At 41.4% G+C, this 22,845-nt stretch overlaps 1 protein-coding gene across 1 annotated transcript in view; it reads right to left on the bottom strand.

The window, feature by feature from the left end:
- The window catches only part of Top2a (DNA topoisomerase II alpha), a 32,776-nt gene that overhangs the window by 5,037 nt on the left and 4,894 nt on the right, over positions 1-22,845 (bottom strand). The window contains exons 6-28 of the mRNA XM_004633884.2: positions 22,727-22,824; positions 22,311-22,523; positions 20,544-20,717; positions 20,191-20,292; positions 19,944-20,081; positions 18,378-18,516; positions 15,678-15,835; positions 14,754-14,879; positions 14,365-14,475; positions 14,126-14,231; positions 13,934-14,043; positions 13,604-13,696; positions 10,486-10,600; positions 10,269-10,390; positions 8,367-8,515; positions 5,657-5,888; positions 4,817-4,951; positions 4,507-4,707; positions 4,178-4,373; positions 1,852-1,943; positions 1,601-1,765; positions 1,361-1,444; positions 160-342 (exon numbers count right to left, since the gene is read on the bottom strand). Of these exons, the coding sequence (XP_004633941.1) occupies positions 160-342; positions 1,361-1,444; positions 1,601-1,765; positions 1,852-1,943; positions 4,178-4,373; positions 4,507-4,707; positions 4,817-4,951; positions 5,657-5,888; positions 8,367-8,515; positions 10,269-10,390; positions 10,486-10,600; positions 13,604-13,696; positions 13,934-14,043; positions 14,126-14,231; positions 14,365-14,475; positions 14,754-14,879; positions 15,678-15,835; positions 18,378-18,516; positions 19,944-20,081; positions 20,191-20,292; positions 20,544-20,717; positions 22,311-22,523; positions 22,727-22,824 (3,242 nt within the window). The remainder of the gene's footprint in view (positions 1-159; positions 343-1,360; positions 1,445-1,600; positions 1,766-1,851; positions 1,944-4,177; positions 4,374-4,506; positions 4,708-4,816; positions 4,952-5,656; positions 5,889-8,366; positions 8,516-10,268; positions 10,391-10,485; positions 10,601-13,603; positions 13,697-13,933; positions 14,044-14,125; positions 14,232-14,364; positions 14,476-14,753; positions 14,880-15,677; positions 15,836-18,377; positions 18,517-19,943; positions 20,082-20,190; positions 20,293-20,543; positions 20,718-22,310; positions 22,524-22,726; positions 22,825-22,845) is intronic.

The following is a 22,845-nucleotide window of genomic DNA, read 5'->3' on the forward strand; positions in this document are numbered from 1 at the left end:
AAAAAAAAAGAAAGAAAAAAAGAAAATTAAATGTTAAAAAAAAAATCAAGTGCTTAAGAAAGTTACAGTTAGACGTAGGATTACTTCCAAACCACGGGGTTAGAAACTCAGCTTTAAGTGACTACAGTACTTCTGTGCAGTGTCCTCAGGAGCAGTCACCTTCACTTTCTTCCTAGTTTTCTTTTCTGCCTCCGCTTTCATCTCTACAGTCACTCGAGGAATGACTCTTGTTCCCTGCTGAGAAGGCAGCACTTCAGCCAGGTGTGCTTTCTTCCCTTTGGCTTTCGCACCTTTCCCAGGAAGTCCAGCTTGCTCATCTTGTTTTTCTTTGGCTTCAACAGCCTACAAAGGGGTTTTAATTGTGAAAGCAAGTTCAGAAGCTAATCAAGGCCTGTAACAGTTAAAATGCAACTGATTTAAATATGTTACATCCCAAGATAAATCTGTAGTAAGCTGTTCCATAACCAAGAACATCAACAGTAAATATGTAATTTGAGGCACACTGTGAACAGCCAGGTGTAGAGACAGAAGATTGGGGTTTTTTGGTGGAATTCTATCATTTATCCTTTCTGCAGATAAAAAGGGGAAACTGTAATGTAAGGATAAATTAGCTACATACACATATCAGCTGATTCCAAGACACTGGGCATCTACACTGAACAGTGGTATTAATTTGCATATTAAATCTAGCATGCGTGGAATCAGCTTTCTTCCTACGTGAGAAAACCACTGATAAGCAATGCACTCAGTGTGGCTGGCGAGGCCTGAGAGTAGGCTGGCTTTGCCCTGAGCAGACCTAGGGCTGGGCTGGCGTGCTGTGCTTCTTAGTCCTGAAGGACCCTTTCTACTTGGTTTTTAAAAAGTGAATTCCTGTCTTTCGATTTTTTCCCCCAAGCTGAGGCAGGAGGACTGAATGTTTAAAATCAACCTGAGCAGTTTAGACTCCCTTCAAAATATTAAAATAAAAAAGGAATAGAAGGCTGGGACGTAGCTCAGCAGTAGACCTCCAGGTCCCGGCCCAACCACCACAAAAAGAGCTTGCCTAGGTAGACTGATTATTTTGGTATCACTTCCTTTATTCTGACTAGTATTTAATAATTACTCTTTTATGCTATTTTGGAATGGATCCTTAGGTTTTCTATATTCTATTGTGAATTCTCAAGTTTTTGCCAAGGAGGCATATCTCTGGTATACATTATCTCCTTGATGAAGTATGTATGTATGTATGTATGTATGTATGTATGTATTTATTTGGCGGAACCGGGGATTGAACTCAGACCCGCAAGCACTTACTTATTCTACTGAGGCATCTCCCCGGCCCCTGATGAAGTTTTTAACACCGGCCTTACAAACTGCCTACCTCTAGTTCTTCAATAAAGGCAGCCAAGTCTTCCTTCCATAGATCTGATGGACTCTTTTTCTTTAATGTATCCAGTTCTTGCTCCTTTAGAAGATTACCAGAAAGCAGTCAGTATGTACATAAGCACCCCACGCACGCGGCACCCCACGCACGCGGCACCCCACTGCGTCTTCTTTTCCCCATCGGAGCGGTATGCAGCTGCCCGCACCAGCCCGCCATGGGCACCACCTTTTCTGGTACCTTCTCGCTCCTCTGCCTGCACAGCTCATCCTTCTTCTCCTTGGTCAGGTACCAGAGGGGCATGTCAAGGAGGTAGTTGAATGTCGGCCCAGTGTCTGCGGCAGAGTCACCCTTTGCAGCCTCCCTCTCACTGTCACTTTCTTCGTTTTCCTCGTCATCTGGAGCCTAAAACACAGATGCAAATGTAGAGTTCACAGGCGTCATGAGGCACACGCACATGGTATCAGCAGGCGCACAACCCACGTCCTTACCTTTTGTTGGGCTTCTTTCCAGGCCTTCACAGGATCTGAATCATATCCCCTCTGAATCAGAACTTTAATTAATTCTTTCTTTGGCTTATTTTCTATTAAAAAATGTAAATAGAGACAATGGTTTTGAGTAAGACCTCAAGAAATGGATAAAATTTTACCACGAGTCAAAATATTAAAACTACAGATCTAACAGTTTCATAATTTGTACATCCTGGTTTATTTATTAAATTTATTTATTTATTTATTTATTTACTTATTTATTTGTGTGTGTGTGTGTGTGTCCAGCTCAGCCCACCAGGGGGCGGGGCTGGCTGGCATGTGGTGCTGGGGATCGAACCGCGGGCCCTGTGCTTTGCTAAGCTTGTTCTAAGTAGGTGCTTGAGACCACTGAGCCATCTCACCAGCCCCATCCTGGTTTATTTATGTATTTCTTTATTTTTATGTGTTTTTGAGGCAGGGTCTCAACTATGCAGGTCAGGCTGGCCTTAAGCTCACTTTGTAGCATAGGCTGGTCTCAAATTCACAATCCTGCTTCAGCCTTATATCCTGGTTTATTTTATTTAAAAAAAAATGTATTTAGAAAAAGAAACAAATGTATTTAGTACAGGGTCTACAGGGTCTCACTAAATAGATCAGACTTGTAGTGATCCTCCTGTTTTCAGCCTCCCCAGAACTGGGATTATAGGCATGTGCCACCATATAGGCATTGGCCCACCATGGGGGTGCTGTTGGTGCAGCATGCAGGACAGGGATTGAACCCTGGTCCCCATGCTTGCCAAAGCAGGTGCTTAGTCCACTGAGTTATCTTGCCAGCCCAGGAAATGACTATTACACCACATTACTCCAGTTTATTTGAAACTGGTCACACATTTAGACTTTGGTATTTGTTCTTTCAGAAGACTGTACAGTCCTTAGAATTTCCTAGTGCTAGCTAGGAAGAAGTTCCTTTTCCCCTCAAGCCACGTCCAGTACCACTTCTTCTAGTCCTGCCTTAAGCAATGTCTGTGAAGTAAGGCTGATGTGCTGGTGCTGGTGTCTTACGTACTGAAAGAAACATGTAATTGTTAAGGTAGGGCTGGTGAGATGGCTCAGTGGTCTAAAGCACCTACTTAGAACAAGCTTAGCAAAGCACGGGGACCGCGGTTCGATCCCCCAGCACCACATGCCAGCCAGCCCTGCCCCCTGGTGGGCTGAGCTGGCCACACACATACACACACAAATAAATAAATAAAATATTAAAAAAAAAAAATTGTTAAGGTAGCTATTTTTGCACACCATCAGAAAGTAGGCCCCTGCTCACCAGCAACTTGTGTTACTGTGCTTTGGGACGTGCTAGTATAACTCATCAAAATTAGCTGCTTTTCTTGTTAGCTCTGGCCAAAGCCCTGCTTTCTCCCTTCTTTCCTCTGCCAAGGTCATGCTGTGACGCCCAGGCTGGCCTAAACTCCAAGTGCTGGATCACAGACAGGTGGCAGCATGCAGGCTCTGAGCTATTTCTTTTAACCTTCTTCATACCCAGCTTCAGTGAAAGCTCTTCTTCCCACTTAATGCTCACTTATTTCTTAACAACAACAATCTCTAGGGGAGGTTTATTTTTTTGTTTTTGGTGCTGCAGACTGAACCCAGAGCTTCCGGCTTGCTAGGCAAGCATTCTACTGCTGAGCCAAATCCCCAGCCCCCAAAACAATCTCTAAGACTTGACTTTCTCAGTCTCGGGCACCAAGCTTTTGTACAAGCCACTCATAATCTCCTTCCTGCCTTTTTCTCCTGTCATCAACACCTCTTCCTCTCATGAAGCCCGCTAGCTTTCTATTTTCTTTCTGCCTAAATGGCAAGTAAATCCTGATGCACAGCCTGGGAGATGACGCTGTAGCTCAGCGGCAGTCCACATGCTTAGCATGCGCAAGGCTCTGGGTTTAATTTTTGGCACAAGACAAAAAGTGTTCCATCTTGGAAAGGCTTTCTCTTTCAAACTATAAATACCTAATCAGGTACCTTATATTCTTGTATGAGCAACCAGGGGGGCTAAATGGATTCTGTGCTTCCTCCCACTCTCAGCAAAAACTTTAAGGAAAGATTAGCATAACTGCATTTTTAGTACACAGAATTTTTTTTTTTTTTGGGGGGGGGGCAGAACTGGGGATTGAACTCAGGTCCTTGTGCTTGCCAGGGAAGTGCTTATTCCCCTGAGCCATCTCCCCAGCCCCCAGAATTTTTTTTTGCGGTATAGGGATTGAAATCAGGACCCTGTGCTTGCCAGGCAAGTGCTTATTCTACTGAGCTATCTCCCCAGCCCTAGTACATAGAATTATTACAAAAACATTACCAATGATTATTTTGCCATCTATTTTCTCCAAGATAAAGCGAGCTTGGTTGTTCAATTTAGAGGACTCAGCACCAAGCATTCCTAGGAGCCATTCTTTTCTTAATCCATAGTATTTAAGCCTGAGTTCAAAGAAGTCTCTCAGGATGTCCAACACTGTGTCATATTTCTTCAAACAGCCTACATGGTCAAAGAGCACCTAGAAAAGGAGATTAGAGTTATGAGCCGAAAAATTTAGTGAAGATTATAAAAATAGCCAAAGTTATCTTCTAAAATTGGTATTAATCCTTAATGAAAGCTGAAGCATGTATCTTTCATACAGTAACACATACCATGGAGTTGCAGGTGAGACTGGTTTGGAGTTTGAAGACTTTGTGTAGCCCGGCACTTTCTGCCTGCGCCAGCTTTTCTTCGGTCATCTTCACAACAAACTTGACAGTGGTATCTGTGTGGTATTCCCTATAGTCTGTTATGAGAGGCGGTGTCTTCTCGGTGCCATTCAACATGGGTTCTAGAACCTGCTCTTTGTATGTCTACAGAAATCAACAATCCTTTAGTAAGGAGTTGGCTCAACAGTTAATAGTGATAGTGCAAAAAGTCTTTCTACCATAAAAATCAAGAAAAAAAGCCACGATTACTCACCTGGGTCCATGTTCTGACGGGAAGCTCTGAGATTTCAATGGTTGTAGAATTCAGAATAGCTATTTCACCATTAATCACATACTGATTTGGGGCCAGCTCTTCAATAGTACCCTTGAAGTTCTTATAACTTGGAAGCTAAATTGGTATTTTAAAAAAGAATATTTTCTACTGTATGAGCTGCAAACATATTTATTAAACGCTAGCAACAAAAGAATTGATCTTAAAAGTGAATGCATTTTTAGAGCATGGGACAAAATAAAAGAAAAACTGCAAAAATAAAGTTTTCTAAGCATGTAAACATGACACTAAAGACAGGAATCCCAAAGTGTTTCCTATGACAACCACTCATAGGTGGAGCTTTTGGGAGGTGGCTGGGTCATGGGTGTGTGATCACTGGATCAGTCCACTGAACGGTTTAGGATAGTTGCAGTAATGGGGTTACAGGAGAGGGAAGCCTCACCGTGGGTGTGGGTGACACAAACAGTAGGCTTGTAGCCTGGGTGGAATAAAAAGGAAAGGAAGGCTTGCTGCTTACGGCCTGCCTTCTGCCAGTGCCCGACTGCCTCTCCTCTACCAGGCCCTTCTGCCATGCGGCAGCCAGCTGTGGACCTAAACCTCTACAGACTATGAGCCTCCTGTTAACTTATGGGTTAAAAATAAAACTTCTCTTTCTTTAACTTGTGGGTATCAGGTGTTTTGTTTCAGCAACAAGGGAGTAACTAAGATCATGTTGAACAATAAATATTACTATAAAGGGTAAAATAAATTTACATCCTCTTTTGTATAGTCCAGTCAACTGATTCCAGAGGGAAAATGGGCTTCCTCACACAGAACAGTTACCATTGGCAAAGGCTCTTCTCCATCCATTAAGCGCCTGATGTTGTTCACAACTTCACGAACATCAAAGTTGGGGATTTTGCAGGACCACCCAGTGCCGATCCCTTCAGCGCCATTCACCAGCACCATGGGTATGATGGGGATGTACCATTCGGGCTCAACGCGCTGGTTGTCATCGTACAAGAATCGCAAAGTGTGATCATCTCTCGGTGGAAATAACAACCGAGCCAAAGGGCTAAAGAAAACCATCAAAGGACATTATTTTACAAAATCACAGAACATACACTTTAAGTGGTAGGGTACTGAGCCTTAGAAGGAAATGAGGTCGGAGTGAGCAGCGTGCACCTGTAGCCCTGGCTACTCGGGAGGCAGGAGACTTGCTTGAGCCCAGCAATTTTGAGGCCAGCCCAGGCCACAGAGAGACCCTGTCTCTTAAGAAAAATCAAAGCCTTTCTGATAGGACTGTATTTGAATAAAGAAAGAAAAAAAACCCAAGGAAAAGAGCCATGTGGACATCTGTACAAAATGTCATGGGCTGGAGAGGAAAGTGCCTGGCAGGCTTGAATAACAGCTGAGGCACAAAGCTGGAGCGGAGACGGCATGAAAAGGAAGATGTGGAGTAGCTAAACTCACTCTGGATGAGCTGGTGGGAGGTTCTGACCCTGAATGACCCACTTTTGAAAAATTAATTCAAAAGTGGCTGCTATGAGAAAGGACCGTAGATTCTATAACAACAGTTTACATGAGATGAGGTGGCCTAGTTTTTCCCAACACAGAATCCACAGGATTTGCTGATGAGATAGATGGGTGGAATGGCATTCTGTTCTGCCTTTTCTCCATTAAAAAAAAAGTGTTAAGAAAGGAGCCAAGGGCAGGCAAGATAGCTCAGCAGACTAAGCGCCTGCTTAGACAAGTGCAGGAACCAGGGTTTGATCCCTGGTACCACATGCCCACTGGCCCTGCACCCAGAGTGCCTGGGACAGCAAATGAGGCTGGGCATGGTGGCGCGACTGTAATCCCAGTGCTGGGGAGGAGGCTGAAAATGGGAGGATCACTACAGAGTTCAAGCTGCATAGTGAGACCCTGCACACACGTGCGTGCGCACACACACCGCGCACACGCACACGCGCACACACACACACACACACAAAATAAAGGAGCCAATGGTGACTCAAAGGTTTTAGCCCAAGTGAATAGAATTTCAGAATTAAATTACAAACGCAGGACTTGTGTTCGAGGAACTTATTAGTTACGTAGGAAATATTGAAAAGGCTAATCAGATACTAAAGCCTGTCAGAGTTCTGAAGAGAGAATTTGGTTTCTTGGTGACAGCACTGGAAACTGAACCCAGAGCCTCCGCACTGAGTCACATCTCCAGCCTTTTACAAATTTGTAATTTTGAGATAGGATCTTTCTATGTTGCTAAGCTACAGGGGTTGGGCTCAAATCTGTGATCCTCCTGCCTAAGTCTCCCAGAACATTGGGATTATAAACCTGTGCTACAGAGCTAGGCTAGGACTACAGATTTCAAGATAGTAGACTAGATGGATGGAGGCCATGTGGGAACTGAATACAGCTAGCAGAAAGGTAGCTGAAGGATCTTTGGGACAGGCCAGAATTCAGAGGAAGGACAGAGAAGAACCCAACAGAGAAGGTTCCTAAGGAAGACGAGTACCAACAGTCTACTGTTGTAGAGGCAGATGAAGAAGCACATTAAGGAGGGTAGTCATTAATAACTGTGCTGAATGTTGCTGAAAGGTTGGAGGTGAGAAGTGAAAATTAATCATTCATAACATACTTCCTATAAACTTATATAGAGTAAGTAAAAATTTAATTGTGATATTTAGAAAGAACCAGTGCCATAGATCTAAATTCTACCTCAAGGTTTTCCAGCCTTGGCACTGTTGGCATTCTGGGCTGGATAATTTTTTTTTTCCTTTTTAAAAATGTATTTAGTACAGGGTCTCACTATATAGATCGGACTCGTAGGGATCCTCTTGCTTTCACCCTCCCAATCGCTGGGATTACAGGCGTGCGCCATACCCAGGCTCATTCGCTGTCTCAGCGCGCTCTAGGGGTGGGGCTGGCATGGCACACTGGGGATCAAATCAGGTGGCTTTGCCTCAGCTATCTAGCTGACACCTCCTTTTTTTGCGACAGCATCTCAACTGTGCAGCGTAGGCTGGCCTTAACCTTGTTGTGCAGCCCAGGCTGGCCTGGAACTTGTAGTTACCCTCCTGCCTCAGCCTTCAGACTGCTGGGATCACAGCTGTGCACCCCCACGCCAAGCCACAGTTCTTTGTTGTGAGGAGCTGACTTGCATCCTGTGCGGTGTTTATAGCAGCACTCCTGGCCTCTGCTACGAGATGCCATAAATTTCATTTAAAAAACTTTTGGTCTCTTGGGCCTGAGTATCGAGAGAGCTCAGAGGTCTAAACATCTGCCTGGCAAGTACAAGGATCTGGCTTTGATACCAGCATGTCGTGCTGGCCCCACCCTGGGCCCATAGAGCTGGCCACCAAAACCTGGGTGTGGTGGCACACAACTATAATCCCAGCGCTAGGTAGGCTGACATAGGAGAATCACTGTGAGTGGAGCTGCGTAGCGAGACCTTGTACCAAATAATACATTTTTAAAAAAAGAAAAAAACTTAGTTTCATGCTGTTTCAACATTAGAGGTAGCACTTTCACCAGCAATTGAAAGGATACTCACCTGAGCATTGTGAAGATATATCGAGGACTAGCAGAATCCTTGCCACCGTGCAGCCTGGTACCAAACTGACCAATGGGTTGCAAGAGGTTCAGATTATTGCTGCCTACAAAATTCTGAGCCAAATTGATGATGGTCATCATTAGTGACATCTGCAGGGAAAAAGATTCATTAAGTAATATATATACATATACATATATACATAACTTAAGTTATATATAACTTATAGTTATAACTTATATAACTTAAGTCTCACTGCAAACATGACAAGTTTTATGACATTTATACTTTCTTCTCCCATATAAATTGATGGTAAAAGAGGCCTATGCTCAGGGTTTTGTCCTACACTAATCTATCAAATTCTACTCAACTCTGAAGGAAAAGTTCTTGTCCTTCCCTCAGGAAAATGAAATATTTCCAGTTCTGTGCCACAGCACTAAGCTTGTTTCTTTCTAGCATTTATCTCTCATTCTATGGTATATGCTGACCTTCTGGTTAAACTGTGATCACGCCTTGAAGGTAGGGAACGTGTTTTGTCTTTACTTTTATATACTTGGTCTAGAAGGATACATCTGAAATTGGTGGATAGTACAGGTAGGCATTCAAAAATTTAAGTTGGGTAGATACTGAGTCCTCATTATACAGTGATTTAAAGCTGTAAGTAGCATAACCATTACTTTTAAAATTTCTAGAACTTTGAAGCTGATGTTTTTGTTTCGTTGTGGTGTTTTTGTTTGGGACTGGAAGCCTTCACCTTGCATTATAACCCCAGCTCTTTTTTTTTTTTTGTGGAACCAGGGATTGAACTCAAGACCCTTGTGCTTGCCAGGGAAGTGCTTATTCCACTGAGCCATTTCCCTGGCCCCTATCAGCTCTTTAATTTTTTTTTTTTTGGTGGAACCGGGGATTGAACTGAGGCCTTTGCACTTGCCAGAGAAGTGCTTATTCCACTGAGCCATTTCCCTGGCCCCTATCAGCTCTTTAATTTTTTTTTTTTTGGTGGAACCGGGGATTGAACTGAGGCCTTTGCACTTGCCAGAGAAGTGCTTATTCCACTGAGCCATCTCCCCGGCCCCTATCAGCTCTTCAATTTTGAGATATGTTTTACACTGTCACTAAGTTGCGCAGGTTGGTCTCTAATTTAGGATCCTACAGACTCAGCTTCCCAGAATGCTGGGATTAGAACTGTAAGCTACCACATCAGGCTGGCAGTGTAGTTTTTAAAAATGGTTATCAGTAAAAGTGAACATTTTGGGATACATCTTCCTAGGCAAAAATTTTGCATTCAATATTCTGCCTTTTTCCTCACCTGGCAATAAACTCTGCACATTCTTCAGTGTTAGTGTAGCTTTATTTATGTCACTGATTCAATACACCTAAGTATTACAACCTACCACAAGTAAATATCATTAAATATGAATATAGACCCAAATATGAGTATCCTTGAAAGAATATTTTTTCTAAAACTAGAAGTGTCAGATTAAAAAGCAAGCATAGGGGCCAGGGAGATGGCTCAGTAGAACAAGCACTTGCTTGGCAAGTGCAAGGGCCTGAGGTCAATCCCCGGTTCCACTAAAAATAAAAAAGCAAGCATACTTTATTTTTTTGTCTTCTTTTTTTTATGAAAAAAGAAAAAGGTCTCACAGTGCAGTCCAGACTGGCCTTGAACTCGCAGCATTCTCTGCCTCAGCCTCCCAAGTGCTGAGATGACAGGCGTGTTCCACCAGGTCTGGCTTGCAAGCACAGTTTACCATTTGATACAGCTCACCAAATTGTTCTCTCCTGGAGCTTTTGCTTGCTAGACCTGTGCTACCCCAGCTCATCCTCACACCAGTTTTGTCTGGATATCGTCTCTTCGGTTATTTTGCTGCAAGGCTTCCCGAATGCGTTACAGACTGTGCTCACCTCGCCATGATGGTAAGAGGACATTTCTGCTACTGACCCCGCTAGCTGGGCAACCTTCACCTCTCGTTTGTCATTCCGCTTGAAACAAGTAAACAAAACCTTTCTCTGACCTGGTTTCAAACCTTCGAAAATGAAACAAGAGAAAACATCAGTAATCTTAACTTAACCATAAGATTGAATCAATTTCCATAAGATTGAATAACAAACTGGAACTCACCATCTACCATCGATGGGATAGATCTCTCATTGTCAGAATTTGAGAACAGAATAAGTTCCTTGTTTATGAAGTCATTATATGTCAGATAAGTGGTAGTTTGCCCATACAAATAATCCTGAGGAAACCAAAGAAAGTATTACATGATATGCTTTAAAATTAAAACTTATCTTAAAAATGCTTTGCACAGCAGGGGGTGACAGCAGAGCCTATAATCCTAGTACTTGGGAGACTGAGGCAAAAGGATCTCTGCAAGTTGGAGACCAGCCTGGGCTACACAGTGAGTTCAAAGCCAGCCTGAACTGCATAGCGAGACCCTGTCTCAAAAAGACAAAAGAAGGAGCTGGGGAGATGGCTCACTGGAATAAGCGCTTCCCTGGCAAGTGCAAGGGCCTGAGTTCAATCCCCGGTTCCACCAAAAAAAAAAAAAAAAGACGAAAGAAAGAAAGAAAGAAAGAAAGAAAGAAAGAAAGAAAGAAAAGAAAGTTAGCTTATTCAGAGTACAGATAAAAAGATTCTCTGACAAAGAAGAAACAAATAGGTAAGGGTAACAGCCAGAAACTTTCAAGTTGTTTTTTTTTTTTGACATATGAACTATTAGTTCAGGCTGGGCTTAAACTCACTATGTAGAGCAGGCTGGCCTCAAACTTGTGGTGATCCTTCTGCCTCAGCCTCCCAAGGGCTGGGATTACTGGCACACACCACCACACTTGGCAAAATTTTCTTTTTGGAAAATGCAATTAGCATTTCTATGATTCTTATATTCTTTTTTTTTTTTTAATTTATTTATTTATTTATTTGAGAGAGAGAGAGAGAGAAAGAGAGAGAGAGTGTGTGTGTGGTATGTGTGGCCAGCTCAGCCCACCAGGGGGCGGGGCTGGCTGGCATGTGGTGCTGGGGGATTGAACCGTGGTCCCTGATGCTTTGCTAAGCTTGTTCTAAGTAGGTGCTTTAGACCACTGAGCCATCTCTCCAGCCCCCGATTCTTATATTCTTCAAAAATATAATTAGTGGGCTGGGGAGACGGCTCAGTGGAATAAGCACTTCCCTGGCAAAAATATAATTAGGCAGAAGTGTTTTATGTTTTAAAGACAAAGCAAATTTAATTGCTACAGTTAGAAAAATTGCATTGTTTTTGTAATTTCTTTCAAGCCTAATATATTTATGGAGTAGGACAAATAAAAATATTTATAAACACATTACTTAATGATGGAGACACATTCTATAAATTCACTATTAGGCAATTTGATCATGTGAATATCATAATGTAAATTTGCACAAGCCCTAGATGCATATGTATACACATGCCCCTAAATGGGTTTTTCTTTTTTTGGTACCCAGAATCAAACTTAGGACTTTGTGTTTGCCAGGCAGGTGCTATACTGTTGAGCTATATCCCCAGCCATAAATATCTCAATTTTGTTATATACATATCATACATATATAATTATTTATTTTTTTAAATTTTTTTTATTTATTTGTGTGTGTGTGTGTGTGGCCAGCTCAGCCCACCAGGGGCGGGGCTGGCCGGCACGTGGTGCTGGGGGATTGAACCGCGGTCCCTGTGCTTTGTGAAGCTTGTTCTAAGTAGGTGCTTTAGACCACTGAGCCATCTCACCAGCCCCATATATAATTTTTTAAATCAATTCTTTTCCTTTCTTTTTTTTGATACAGGCTCTCTGTAATTCAGGCTGCTTTTGAATTCATTATGTTCAGCACTGTCTTTTTTTTTTTTTTTGGCAGAACCGGGGATTTAACTCAGACCCTTGTGCTTGCCAGGGAAATGCTTATTCTACTGAGCCATCTCCCTGGCCCTGGACTGTCGTGAGCTTGCCCAATCCTCCTGCCTTAGCCTCCCAACCGCTTGAATTACAGGTGTGTGCCACCATGCCTGGCACATTTCATTTCTTATGTATTTGTAGTACAAGGTCTCCAGGGTCTCACTACGCAGATCAGACTTGTAGAGATCCTTCTGTTTACAGCCTGTCTGGCATATTTTAAATGTTACAATATATTGCTTCTAAAGCCATGATATAAAAAAAAAATCAATAACATTAAATCAAGCACAAGGCAAAATGATGTCATCAAGAGTCTTGGTAAACATCAGAAGTATGAGAAGAAGTATGAGTACTAAAGTATAACATTTTACAATAATTTTTTTTGTATTTGTGTAGGGAATTGAACTCAGGACCTTGTGTTTGTCAGGTAGGTGTGCTGTTGAGCTATATCCCTATCCCTACAAAACATTTAAAATAGCGATAATGTTGGCATAGTGACACAAGCTTTTAATCCCAATATTGAGAGAAGGTGGGGCAGGAGGACTGCTAAAGTTCACTCCCTCCCCAGAAACTTTGAAAGACACTGTCTCAAAAACAAAAACAAAACACACAAAAAAGGCTGGGGATGTAGTTCAGTGATGTAGTACCACTGGTTCAATTCCCTAGTACTGGAAAAAAGAGTGGTAAGAACAGATATGAGTAACCATACACAAAAGAAAAACAAAGTTCCAGTAACCATCATTCACTATTATTACCAACTATATATCCTCAAATATACTACATAGAATTATTTGTGCTGCACTTTTATAAATAAGACTAGAAGGGCAGCTGGTGATGCTTACATCACAAGTATCACAATTACTGGGCAATCCTCGCCCTGACTTTATTCTATGTTACTAGGTGTTTTTTCAGCTTCATTGTTAACTTTTTTTTTTGGCTACCTCAGTATGCCTTCAGGGCAGGTTTGCTTTGGCTTGAAGATCTGGGGATCAAACCACAGCATTCTGAGCATGACAGCTTTGTTTAAGCAGGCACTTAAACAGCAGAGCTAATGGGCAGGCCCCCCATGGTAACTTTATAGGAACAGTGTTGCATATGTGACCAGTGCTGACAATTACACAATTATATAATACCTGACTATAGTTGGCCTTGTTTTTGGTGATACTGGGGATTGAACCTAGGGACTTGTGCATGCTAGCTAAGTGTTCTACCATGGGGCTACATCCCCAGCCCTAAAGTTATTTATTACACTTCTTAGTGAAATTAACTATTTAGTAAATTTAATTTGCTATAATATAAATCCTATGTTGATGAAATAAGCACATTTTGTGGAAAACTTTTACCTCAGGCAGACCAAGTAACTTCCGCTGCCTTCTATCTTCCATAAAATGAGTTAACCACTCCTTTCGATCATCCGTCTGCTTTTTGCTAAAGGCCTAGAAGTCAGAAGATGAAAATGATGTGACTGGTATTAACAGGTTTCAGAATATTTCTTCTACGGAAAACAAGAAAAATTTTATTTCCTAAAATGTCTGGTTCTTTTCTGTGATATAATAGGCTTACTAGAAACACTATTTGATAAAATATATGTAAAAATCTAAATGTTTCAATTGATTAGCTAAAGTAGTGATTCCAAAATTACAATGTATATACAAAGTACAACTCAAACTTACCAGGCTAATGGCAGCATCATCTTCAGGCCCAGAATATTTAAATTGGATACGATGTCTTTTCATATCTGCAAAGTACTCCTTAGCTTCCTTTGATGTGCTTGTTCCCAAACCTATAAAAACAAGAATACCAAGTTACCCCCATAACCCTGTACATGTAAACCTGAGAACTTCCACATGGAGTTCATTACAAACCTTTGTAATACTTGACTTTCCATTTCTTATGATTTGGAGTAGAACCCTTCCATTCCTCAAATTCGGGAAGGCTGTAGAACGCCAGCTCCTGCTTATTTCTAGACACCTGCGGTAAAGAGCGCTGCTGAGCTTTGGCACACTGGGGGCTCCCTGCCACCATGGTGCATTATGGGGCACATGTACATTAGGGCTCATGGAGTAGGCGCTGAGAATATTTTGTGTCCTACAAATTGCCATACTTTTACAATGGGAGTAATAAATTCCTCCAGAAAACGATGTCGAAGAAGAGAGGGCCAGTTGTGATGGATAAAATTTATCAGCAAGCCTTTGATGTGGGAACCATCTTGGTCCTAAAAATATTTGAAAAAGCAAAGCACAAAACCATTGTTAGAAATCTTAAAGAGCTATGATTGAATTTCTAAATTTTTTTTTTTTTTTTTTGGGCAGAACCGGGGATTGAACTCAGGCCCTTGCGCTTGCCAGGGAAGCGCTTATTCCACTGAGCCATCTCCCTGATTCCTAATTTCTAAATTTTTTAACAGAACTAATGAAGCAAAAAACCCCAAAATAACAACAATAAATGCTTAATTAAGTCCAATAATTTAGAAAGTGTCCTAACAAATCTGACCTGATCGGTCATAATCATTATCTTCCCATAACGAAGCGTCTTCAACGAATCTTCATCTTCGTAGTTTTTCTTATACTGAAGACCCACAATCTTGATGATGTTATTAATTTCAGCATTTTCCATGATCTGAAATGACACATAACAAAAAGAGTAATGTTTTGTCTATAAATGTGAAAAGAATAAAGAAGAAAAATGGTATGCACTGGCTGGGGTTTCCTTAACTCCAGTATTTTGCATTATTAGTCTCTGTCATTTTTCTTTTTCTGTGTGTGGTTCTGGGGATTGAACACAGGTTCTCTTGTTGAGCTATAACTCCAGCCCTTTTACAAATTTAAGACAGTATTGTTAAACTGCCCAGGCTAGGGGTCAGGGAGACAGCTCAGTGGAGTAAGTGCTTGACTGGCAAGCACAAGGTCCTGAGTTCAATCCTTGGCATCAGCAAAATAAATAAATAAATAAACCTTAGAAAAAACTGCCCAGGCTGGATTTGAACTTGTGATCCTCCTGCCTCAGCCTCCTGAACACCTGGGACTATAAGGAGTATGCTACCTCACCTGTCACAGTCCCTATTTTATTAAGACTGAAAGGTCTGTTAAGATATAAAAGTACACACATTCAAAAAAAGTACATATTTATCTTGTAGTCCTCAGGGTCAAATTCACACATGTTCAGCACACCCAATTTCTTAAAATAACAACCCATCTAAGACACATTTCAAGGGGCCGGGGAGATGGCTCAGTGGAATAAGCGCTTCCCTAGCAAGCTCAAGGGTCTGAGTTCAATCTCCGGTTCCGCAAAAAAAGAGGAAAAAAAAAAGAAAAAAAAAAAGAAACATTTCAAAACACCCAGTAAGGAGATGAAATACAAGCATGAAATCCTGCATTAAACTAGACTTAAGATTTTAAACTGAATTTTAAATTCTACCTGTTTATGTGAAGCTTCTCGGACATTGAGTATTTTTCCTCTAAGAGGGAAAACCCCGTATTTGTCTCTTCCGACCACACCAAGGCCTGAAACGGCCAACGTTTTGGCTGAGTCCCCCTCAGTCAGAATAAGTGTACACTCAGCGGAGTTTCGGCTTCCTGAAATAAAAGTGCACTAGTTAATTTTGGCATGTTTACTTCAGCCTCAAATATACTAATTCAGACAATACTGTAGCTGGCCTTCAGATAAACACAATTTAGGAATAAAATGGAGCCAATCAGAGACATAGTTTAAAGGTCACAGTAAAGAAATAGCACAGTACTCTTCTCTTATGCATGGCTCTACTTTCCATAGTTTCATGGTCCAAAAATATTAAATGGAAAATTCCAGAAATAAACAATGCATAAATTTAAAATTGTGCAATATTCTGAGTAGTGTGATGAAAGCTCACAAAGCCCCACCTGGGTCGTGAACCATCACTCTGTTCACGGTGTCCACGCTGTGTGTGCTTTTTGTTAGCTATCTAGCAGCTGCCAGCGTTATCAGAGTGACTGCATCATCCGCGTGCTTATACTCAAGTAACCTTTATGTAGCAGCCAAACCCTGACTTACAGCCCCTTGCCATTTACCTCTCCTATTGCTTAAGTACTATGAGTACCTCACGTCATAAGAATGGCCAATATGGGGCCGGGGAGATGGCTCAGTGGAATAAGTGCTTCCCTGGCAAGTGCAAGGGCCTGAGTTCAATCCCCGGTTCCCAAAAAAAAAAAAGAATGGCCAGTAGAAGATGCATGCAGTGATCAAAATACGCAGCAAATATCTAAATTAAAAATTATCACAGTAAAAGACACACTGCCCTTCATTCCTTACAAAATACTGCCCCACACTTGGAACACACTGACGCCATCATTCTTGCTGCTTTCTGAAGCAGTTCTGAAGTCTTCGTTCCTGTCCGTCGGACCAACACAGCGAATGGGGCTGCTGAGTGCCACCCAACAGGAAGGCAGCTGCCTAAGTAGAGGCAGGGCGTCCCCAACTACCTCTTCTCAGCTCTGGCGCCATGCTGCCTCTGGCTCCTCCCCAAAGTCAAAATGACCATAAAAACTAATCATTTTGAATTGACTCAGGACATTGAGGCAGCCATGAAGGCACAACCAAGGACATTCATGAAAGAGGATTTCTAGAACTCCTTCAGAAAATGAAAGAGCCCAGCGTGGGGCATATGCCTATGTTCCCAGCACTTGAGAAGCTGAGGCAGGAAAACTGCCATGAGCTTAAGGTGCCTGAGCTATATAGTCAGTTCAAGGCCAGCCAGAACTACAAAGTAAGACCCTACTCCCCACCCCTTGCCAAAAAGAAGATAGCAAGAAAAATGGGGGAAATACTTTTGAAGGAAGGGGGAGAATTTTGAGGGTTATTAATGGCAATGTGTTTTATAACTTTTCTCACAAAACACTGTTAGAATTGTTCTATTAGCTACTGTCGTTCATCTCTCCCTGTGCATTTATCAGTTATATATATGTTTAGGAAAAACAGTATACATAAGGTCGGTACTCGTACTATTTAGTTTCAGGTATCAACTGGGAGTCTTTCTGATTTTTTTTTTTTTTTTTTTGCTGAACCGGGATTGAACTCAGGCCTTTGTATTTGTCAGGCAAGTGCTTATTCTAAGCCATCTCCCCAGCTCCTCCACTGGGAGTCTTAGAATATATCCCTTGCAGACAAGGGAGAAATAATGTATCAGTTTCTTAGATTAATATCTCCTAATACTTGCACGACTGCTACATATTCACTTGATCAGATTATACTGAAAATTTTTTTACGTAATACATCACTACATAAATATTTACTTTATGTTCCAAAATAATTATCACAACATGATTGTCTTTTGAGACCTAGTCTCACTATGCAGTTCAGGCTGGCCTTGAGCTCACTCTGTAGCCCAGGCTGGTCTCAAACTCACAACCATCCTCTTGTCTCAGCCTCTCAAGTGCTGGGATTACAGGTATGTGTCACCATGCCTGGACACAACATTAATTATAAGGATTCTAAAATGGAAGTGATTTAAATGTTTAACAACAGAGAATTGATTGATTTTTTTTTAATCAAAGTTATTGTATTGGATATTAGGGCTGGGGAGATAGCTGGGCAGCCCAAGCACCCTGCCAAGCCGTGCGGTGCTGGCCATTGAAACTGAGTGTGCCAGCACATGCCTGTTATCCCAGCGCTGGGGAGGCAGAGACAGGAGGATCACTATGAGTCTGAGCTGCATAGTGAGACCCTGTACCAAATAAATAAATAGGGGGCCTGCCCATTAGCTCAGTTGTTTAAGTGACTGCTTATATAAAGCAATCAGGATGCTGTGGTTCAAGCCCCAGATCCTCAAGCCTTACCAGACCTGCCCTGAAGGCATCCTGAGCTAGCCAAAAAAAACCCAAAAAACAAAAAACAAAAAAGAACATTTCTGAACTTTTGGGGCTGAGGAGAGGGTTCAGTAGAATAAGCGCTTCTCTGGCAAGTGCAAGAGTCTGAGTTTAATCCCTGGTTACGCCAAAAAAAAAAAAAAAAAAAAAAAAAAAAAAAAAAGACTTTCTTAAAAGTATTAAATATTAAACATGAAGGGAAAATATCCATGGTATGCTTTAAGGAACAAAACTGACGCACAAAATATAAAGTTTGGGAACATTGTTAAATATGTACCTGCATCATTGGCATCATCAAGTTTGGGAATTCCCTTGATTCTGTTGTGTTTTACAGCTGAACATTTCTTGTTTAACTGGACCTGGGCCTTAAACTTCACCCAGTTCAGTATGCTTTCTACAATACCACAGCCAGTTGCCTGCAAACAAGATTCATTTTAGGAAAAAGGACTGTGTTAGAAGTCTGTAACAGAAATGAACTCCCAGGAAAATAAAAATAATTCAGAGACTGAAAAACAGAACAATCATTCCTGACTAGAATCACACAATAATTTCTATATCTTCTTGCCTTATCATCAGTAAAGTAGCTAGCTGGTTGCTTTTGGCTCACTGAATAAACATGTACTATTTTGTTACACTGTGCTAGACACTGAGTACTTGTTAGAGATATAATTGGACAAGGCCTTTATCCTCAAAGAGCTTAAAGGTATGGAAGGTAGAAAAAAAGAGGAGAAATTACAAGTATGATGAGCCATGATTAAATGATAATGCAGATGCAATGTCATCTGGAACCAGCTTAGCTGGGGAGATGGGTAAACAATAAAGGCTTTCCTGAAGAATTCAGGCTTTTTCTGAGCAGAAGTCACTGAAAGACTGCAAGAGACTAGAGACAAAAATGTGTATCTTGACACAAAAGGTTGCACAAGACCATTGCAAAGAAAGAGCTGACACATGAGCTGGCCAGATAACTCAGCAGACTAAAGCACCTACTCAGGCAGCACACGGAGGCAGGGGTTTGATCCCCAGCCTCAGCCTGTTGTGGGGGCCCCGCCCCGCCCCCAGGGCGCACTGAGACAGCAATTCAGACTGGGCATGGTGGAGGGCCTGTAATCTCAGTGCTTGGGAGGTTGAAAACAGTTGAATCACTATGAGTCTGATCTATGTAGTGAGACGCTGCATCAAATAAAAAAAAAAAGAAAGAAAAAAAGAGCTGATACAATATGAAGGTGAAGAACCTAGAGGTTGCTGAGGTATCCAAGAAATGATATGCTAGAAAGGGCTCCCTCCCGCCATTTTTTTTTCCTTTTTACTAAGATAGGAAATACTTTAATCTGTTAGAGAATGAGTGTTTCTTATATATGAGTCAGTGAGTATGGAGGTAACTAATTTAGTTTGTATTTACTTGGGAAAAAATAGGCAAACTGAGACTGAGCATGGTGGTGTGTGCACCTGTAATCCCAGCTCTTGGGAGGCTGTAAACAGGAGTATCACTACAGAGTCCTATCTAGTAGTGAGACCCTGAACACCCTGTAGACCATTCCCTAAAATACAAAAAAAAAAGGGGGCATACTGATGGGATAAAAGGCTTTCGTAAGATTAGAAGTATAAATCTAAGCCAGGGAGATGGCTCAGTAGAATAAGCGCTTCCCTGGCAAGTGCAAGAGCCTCTTGAGTTTAATCCCTGGTTCCAGGGGGGGGAAAAAAAAAAGTATAAAGCTATTTCGCACTTTTCAGACTGGGAAAATGTGAAGTATAGTGTGGGATGAAATCTTTTTCTGCAGAGCTGAGAGGGGCCATGAACAGTGAAGTCAGGTGCTTGCATTTCTATTCCCCTTGAGGTACTCACAGCTTTGATGAACTTCTCACTTAACTGGCATGTTGACCCAAAGCTCTTGGCTTGCAAAGTCATGTTTTCTTTTGTCTGAGAGTCAAAGGTCGGGTTTTCAATTAAGGCGTTCACAAAAATCCACATGTGGTTTTTCACCTGCAATGAAGAGTTGTTGGTATAAAGTCACCAAAACATCTTTCAAGCTTTATATATAGTCTCTCTTCTGCCTTGACTTTAGGAAAAGAAAAGTGCTCGAACACCATACCTGATGTGCCTTCACAGCAACACCACCCTTGTTCTTCTTCTTTACTACATCAGCAAGCTTGGCCACAATCTGATCAGCTACATAATCCACATGTCTGCCACCCTTAGGAGGAAGAGTAACTGTCAGCCTCAGCATCCTCACAAGTACAGTAATAATCAAACATGTAAAACGTGTTTAGCTGCTGCTTCTTTTTTTGTGGAACCGGAGATTGAACTCAGGACCTTGCACTTGCCAGGCAAGTGCTTATTCATCTGAGCTATCTCCCTGGCCTGCATTTAGCTTCTTTATACTAAGGTAGCCAAATTTCTATCTACTGTATATATTAAAAACATTAAGAACACTTAGGACAGTACCTTGGAAGTAGCAATGCTATTGACGAAGCTAATTTGCTGGAAGCCTTTTTCACTCATTGTTAAACACACCTCCCATCTGTGGTTTACTTGTTCGTGTATTACTTTCAATGGGTTACCAGTTTCATCCAACTTATCCTTTAAATACATATCCACATAGCTACGGAATCCTTTGACCTGTAAAGGAGTGAAGGGCAATGGTATTTTAAATTAAAAGCTATAAAAGTAGAATTATAATAGGCTATGTAGGACTTTTCAAAACCACTGAATGATTTACACTAGTGGGCTAAAAGAAATGGTTATTAAGGGCAAAGCAGGCAGCCACCATGAAGTGGCTGCAAAAGATGCCAATGTTACTTTGTAAAAATTTTCTTAAAAACTTATTTATTTGGTACAGCGGTCTTGCTATGCAGCTTGGTCTCATACGGATCCTCCTGTCTCAGCCTCCCAGAGCTGAAATTACAGGCGTGCACTACCACTGTGGCTAGCCAGGCGTGCCTGGCGTTCTACAGCTGGCATGGCACACAGTACAGGGGATGGAGCACAGGCCCTCGCGCTTGCCGGGCAGGCACTTAAGACTGCTAAGCTATCTCTCCAGGTCCAGTGTTACTTTTGAAGATGAACAAAAGATAACAAATTTGCATGGAGTACAAAGAGAATCAGAGCTAAAGTAAGAAATACAAATAAAAAAGAAACTACTCCAGAATTAGATGCTTGTGATGACATCATACTTGCAGACGGCAACTGCTTAGTGATATCAGATTGGTGAAGTTTTCATCAGTCACTCTCAAGAAGAAAGACAAGAAATGTTGGATGAAGCAAAGAAAAATTTGTAAGAAGTTGAGGCCTTAAAATCCAGAGTAGGAAAAAAAAAAAAAAAAATCCAGAGTAGAATCAATTCAGCAGATGTTAAGATTTGAAAGTTCAATTGTATGCAAAATTTGGCAGCAACATAAACCTTAAAAGCTGATAAAGTCAAACATTTTATTATTTATTTTGTGGTACCAGGAATCAAACTCTGGACTTTGAGCTTGCCAACAAGGTGCTTATGCTGCTGAGCTATCTCCATGGCTAAAGTTAAACATTTTAAAACTAATCTTTTCAGGGCTGGCCTGATAGCTCAGTGGACTAAAGTGCCTTAGGCAGAGTACAGCAGCTGGGGTTCGATCCCCGATCCCAGGCATGTTGTGCCAGCCTCGCCCGTGGGGCCAGGGTGATTGAAACTGGGGGAGGTGACACACGCCTGTCATAACAGCACTTGGGAAGCTGAAAACAGGAGAATACTAAGAGTTCAATCTACGTAGTAAGACCCTGTAGACCCTGCAATAAATACAGAAAAAAGAAAAACTAATTTTTTCATTTGTTTAATAAACTTGAATATTGTTAAAAAAAAAAAAAAACAGAAAAAAGGGTGTAAGACTCTTGCTTGCTTGCTTTTGCTGTCTTCTGATTGCCAGGAACTGGTTCTCCTCTGTCAAGTCACTCTGCATTGGGGCAATCACAGACTAGAACCTCTACAGATTTTGAGCTAAATAAACCTTTTTCCCTTAAAAAAGAGGGATGGATAAGAGTATTTCTTTTTTAGGTATTTGAGACAGAAATTCCTTCTGCGAGTCTAAAATGATCTTGTTAAAAAATGTATTCCATTCTCTTTTTAGAAATGTATCTGGGGAAATGACAAGGAAAAAACTAGGAGGAAAAAAATCAGTTTTGCATTTGACAACATCACTAATTTCCTGTCTTTAGCCTGGGAAATACGGAAATACTCACCGGCAACTTATTTCCATTGAGAAAGACTTTGACGTCTTTAGTGGAGCCAGCGATATCATATGCTCTTCTCACCATCAGTGCAACAATGTCTTTGTCTAGGTTTTGCATTTTAAACTTGGATAAATCAGGCTGGAAGGTGATACATGTATAATCTTCTCCACTAAAGGGCTTGAGCTCCATCTCGCCAGCCCTCCCCATGTTATCCATCCATGTCTATGCAAGTAAAAAACAGAAGACATGAAAGTCTCAAGTCATTTCGTGAATGGGAACTAAATGTATCAGCCCTGAACCTATTATAAGCCAAGAGTAACACTCCACGATTTAATAACTTATGTTAAGTGAAACCGACCATTAACGTCATTATAAATGGCTATACTACAATTTATAATCAAGACACAAGAGACCTATTTACTTGCCTGCTTGAACATTTTCTTGTATTCTTTACTAGCTGTTTCCACAGTGAATTTGGTACTGAATATGTTACACAGTTTGGCTCCATAGCCATTTCGTCCACCTAGGAAAACAAATATAAAAT

This window comes from Octodon degus, unplaced genomic scaffold (assembly GCF_000260255.1).
Source record: "Octodon degus isolate 3935 unplaced genomic scaffold, OctDeg1.0 scaffold00056, whole genome shotgun sequence".
Taxonomy (NCBI): domain Eukaryota; kingdom Metazoa; phylum Chordata; class Mammalia; order Rodentia; family Octodontidae; genus Octodon; species Octodon degus.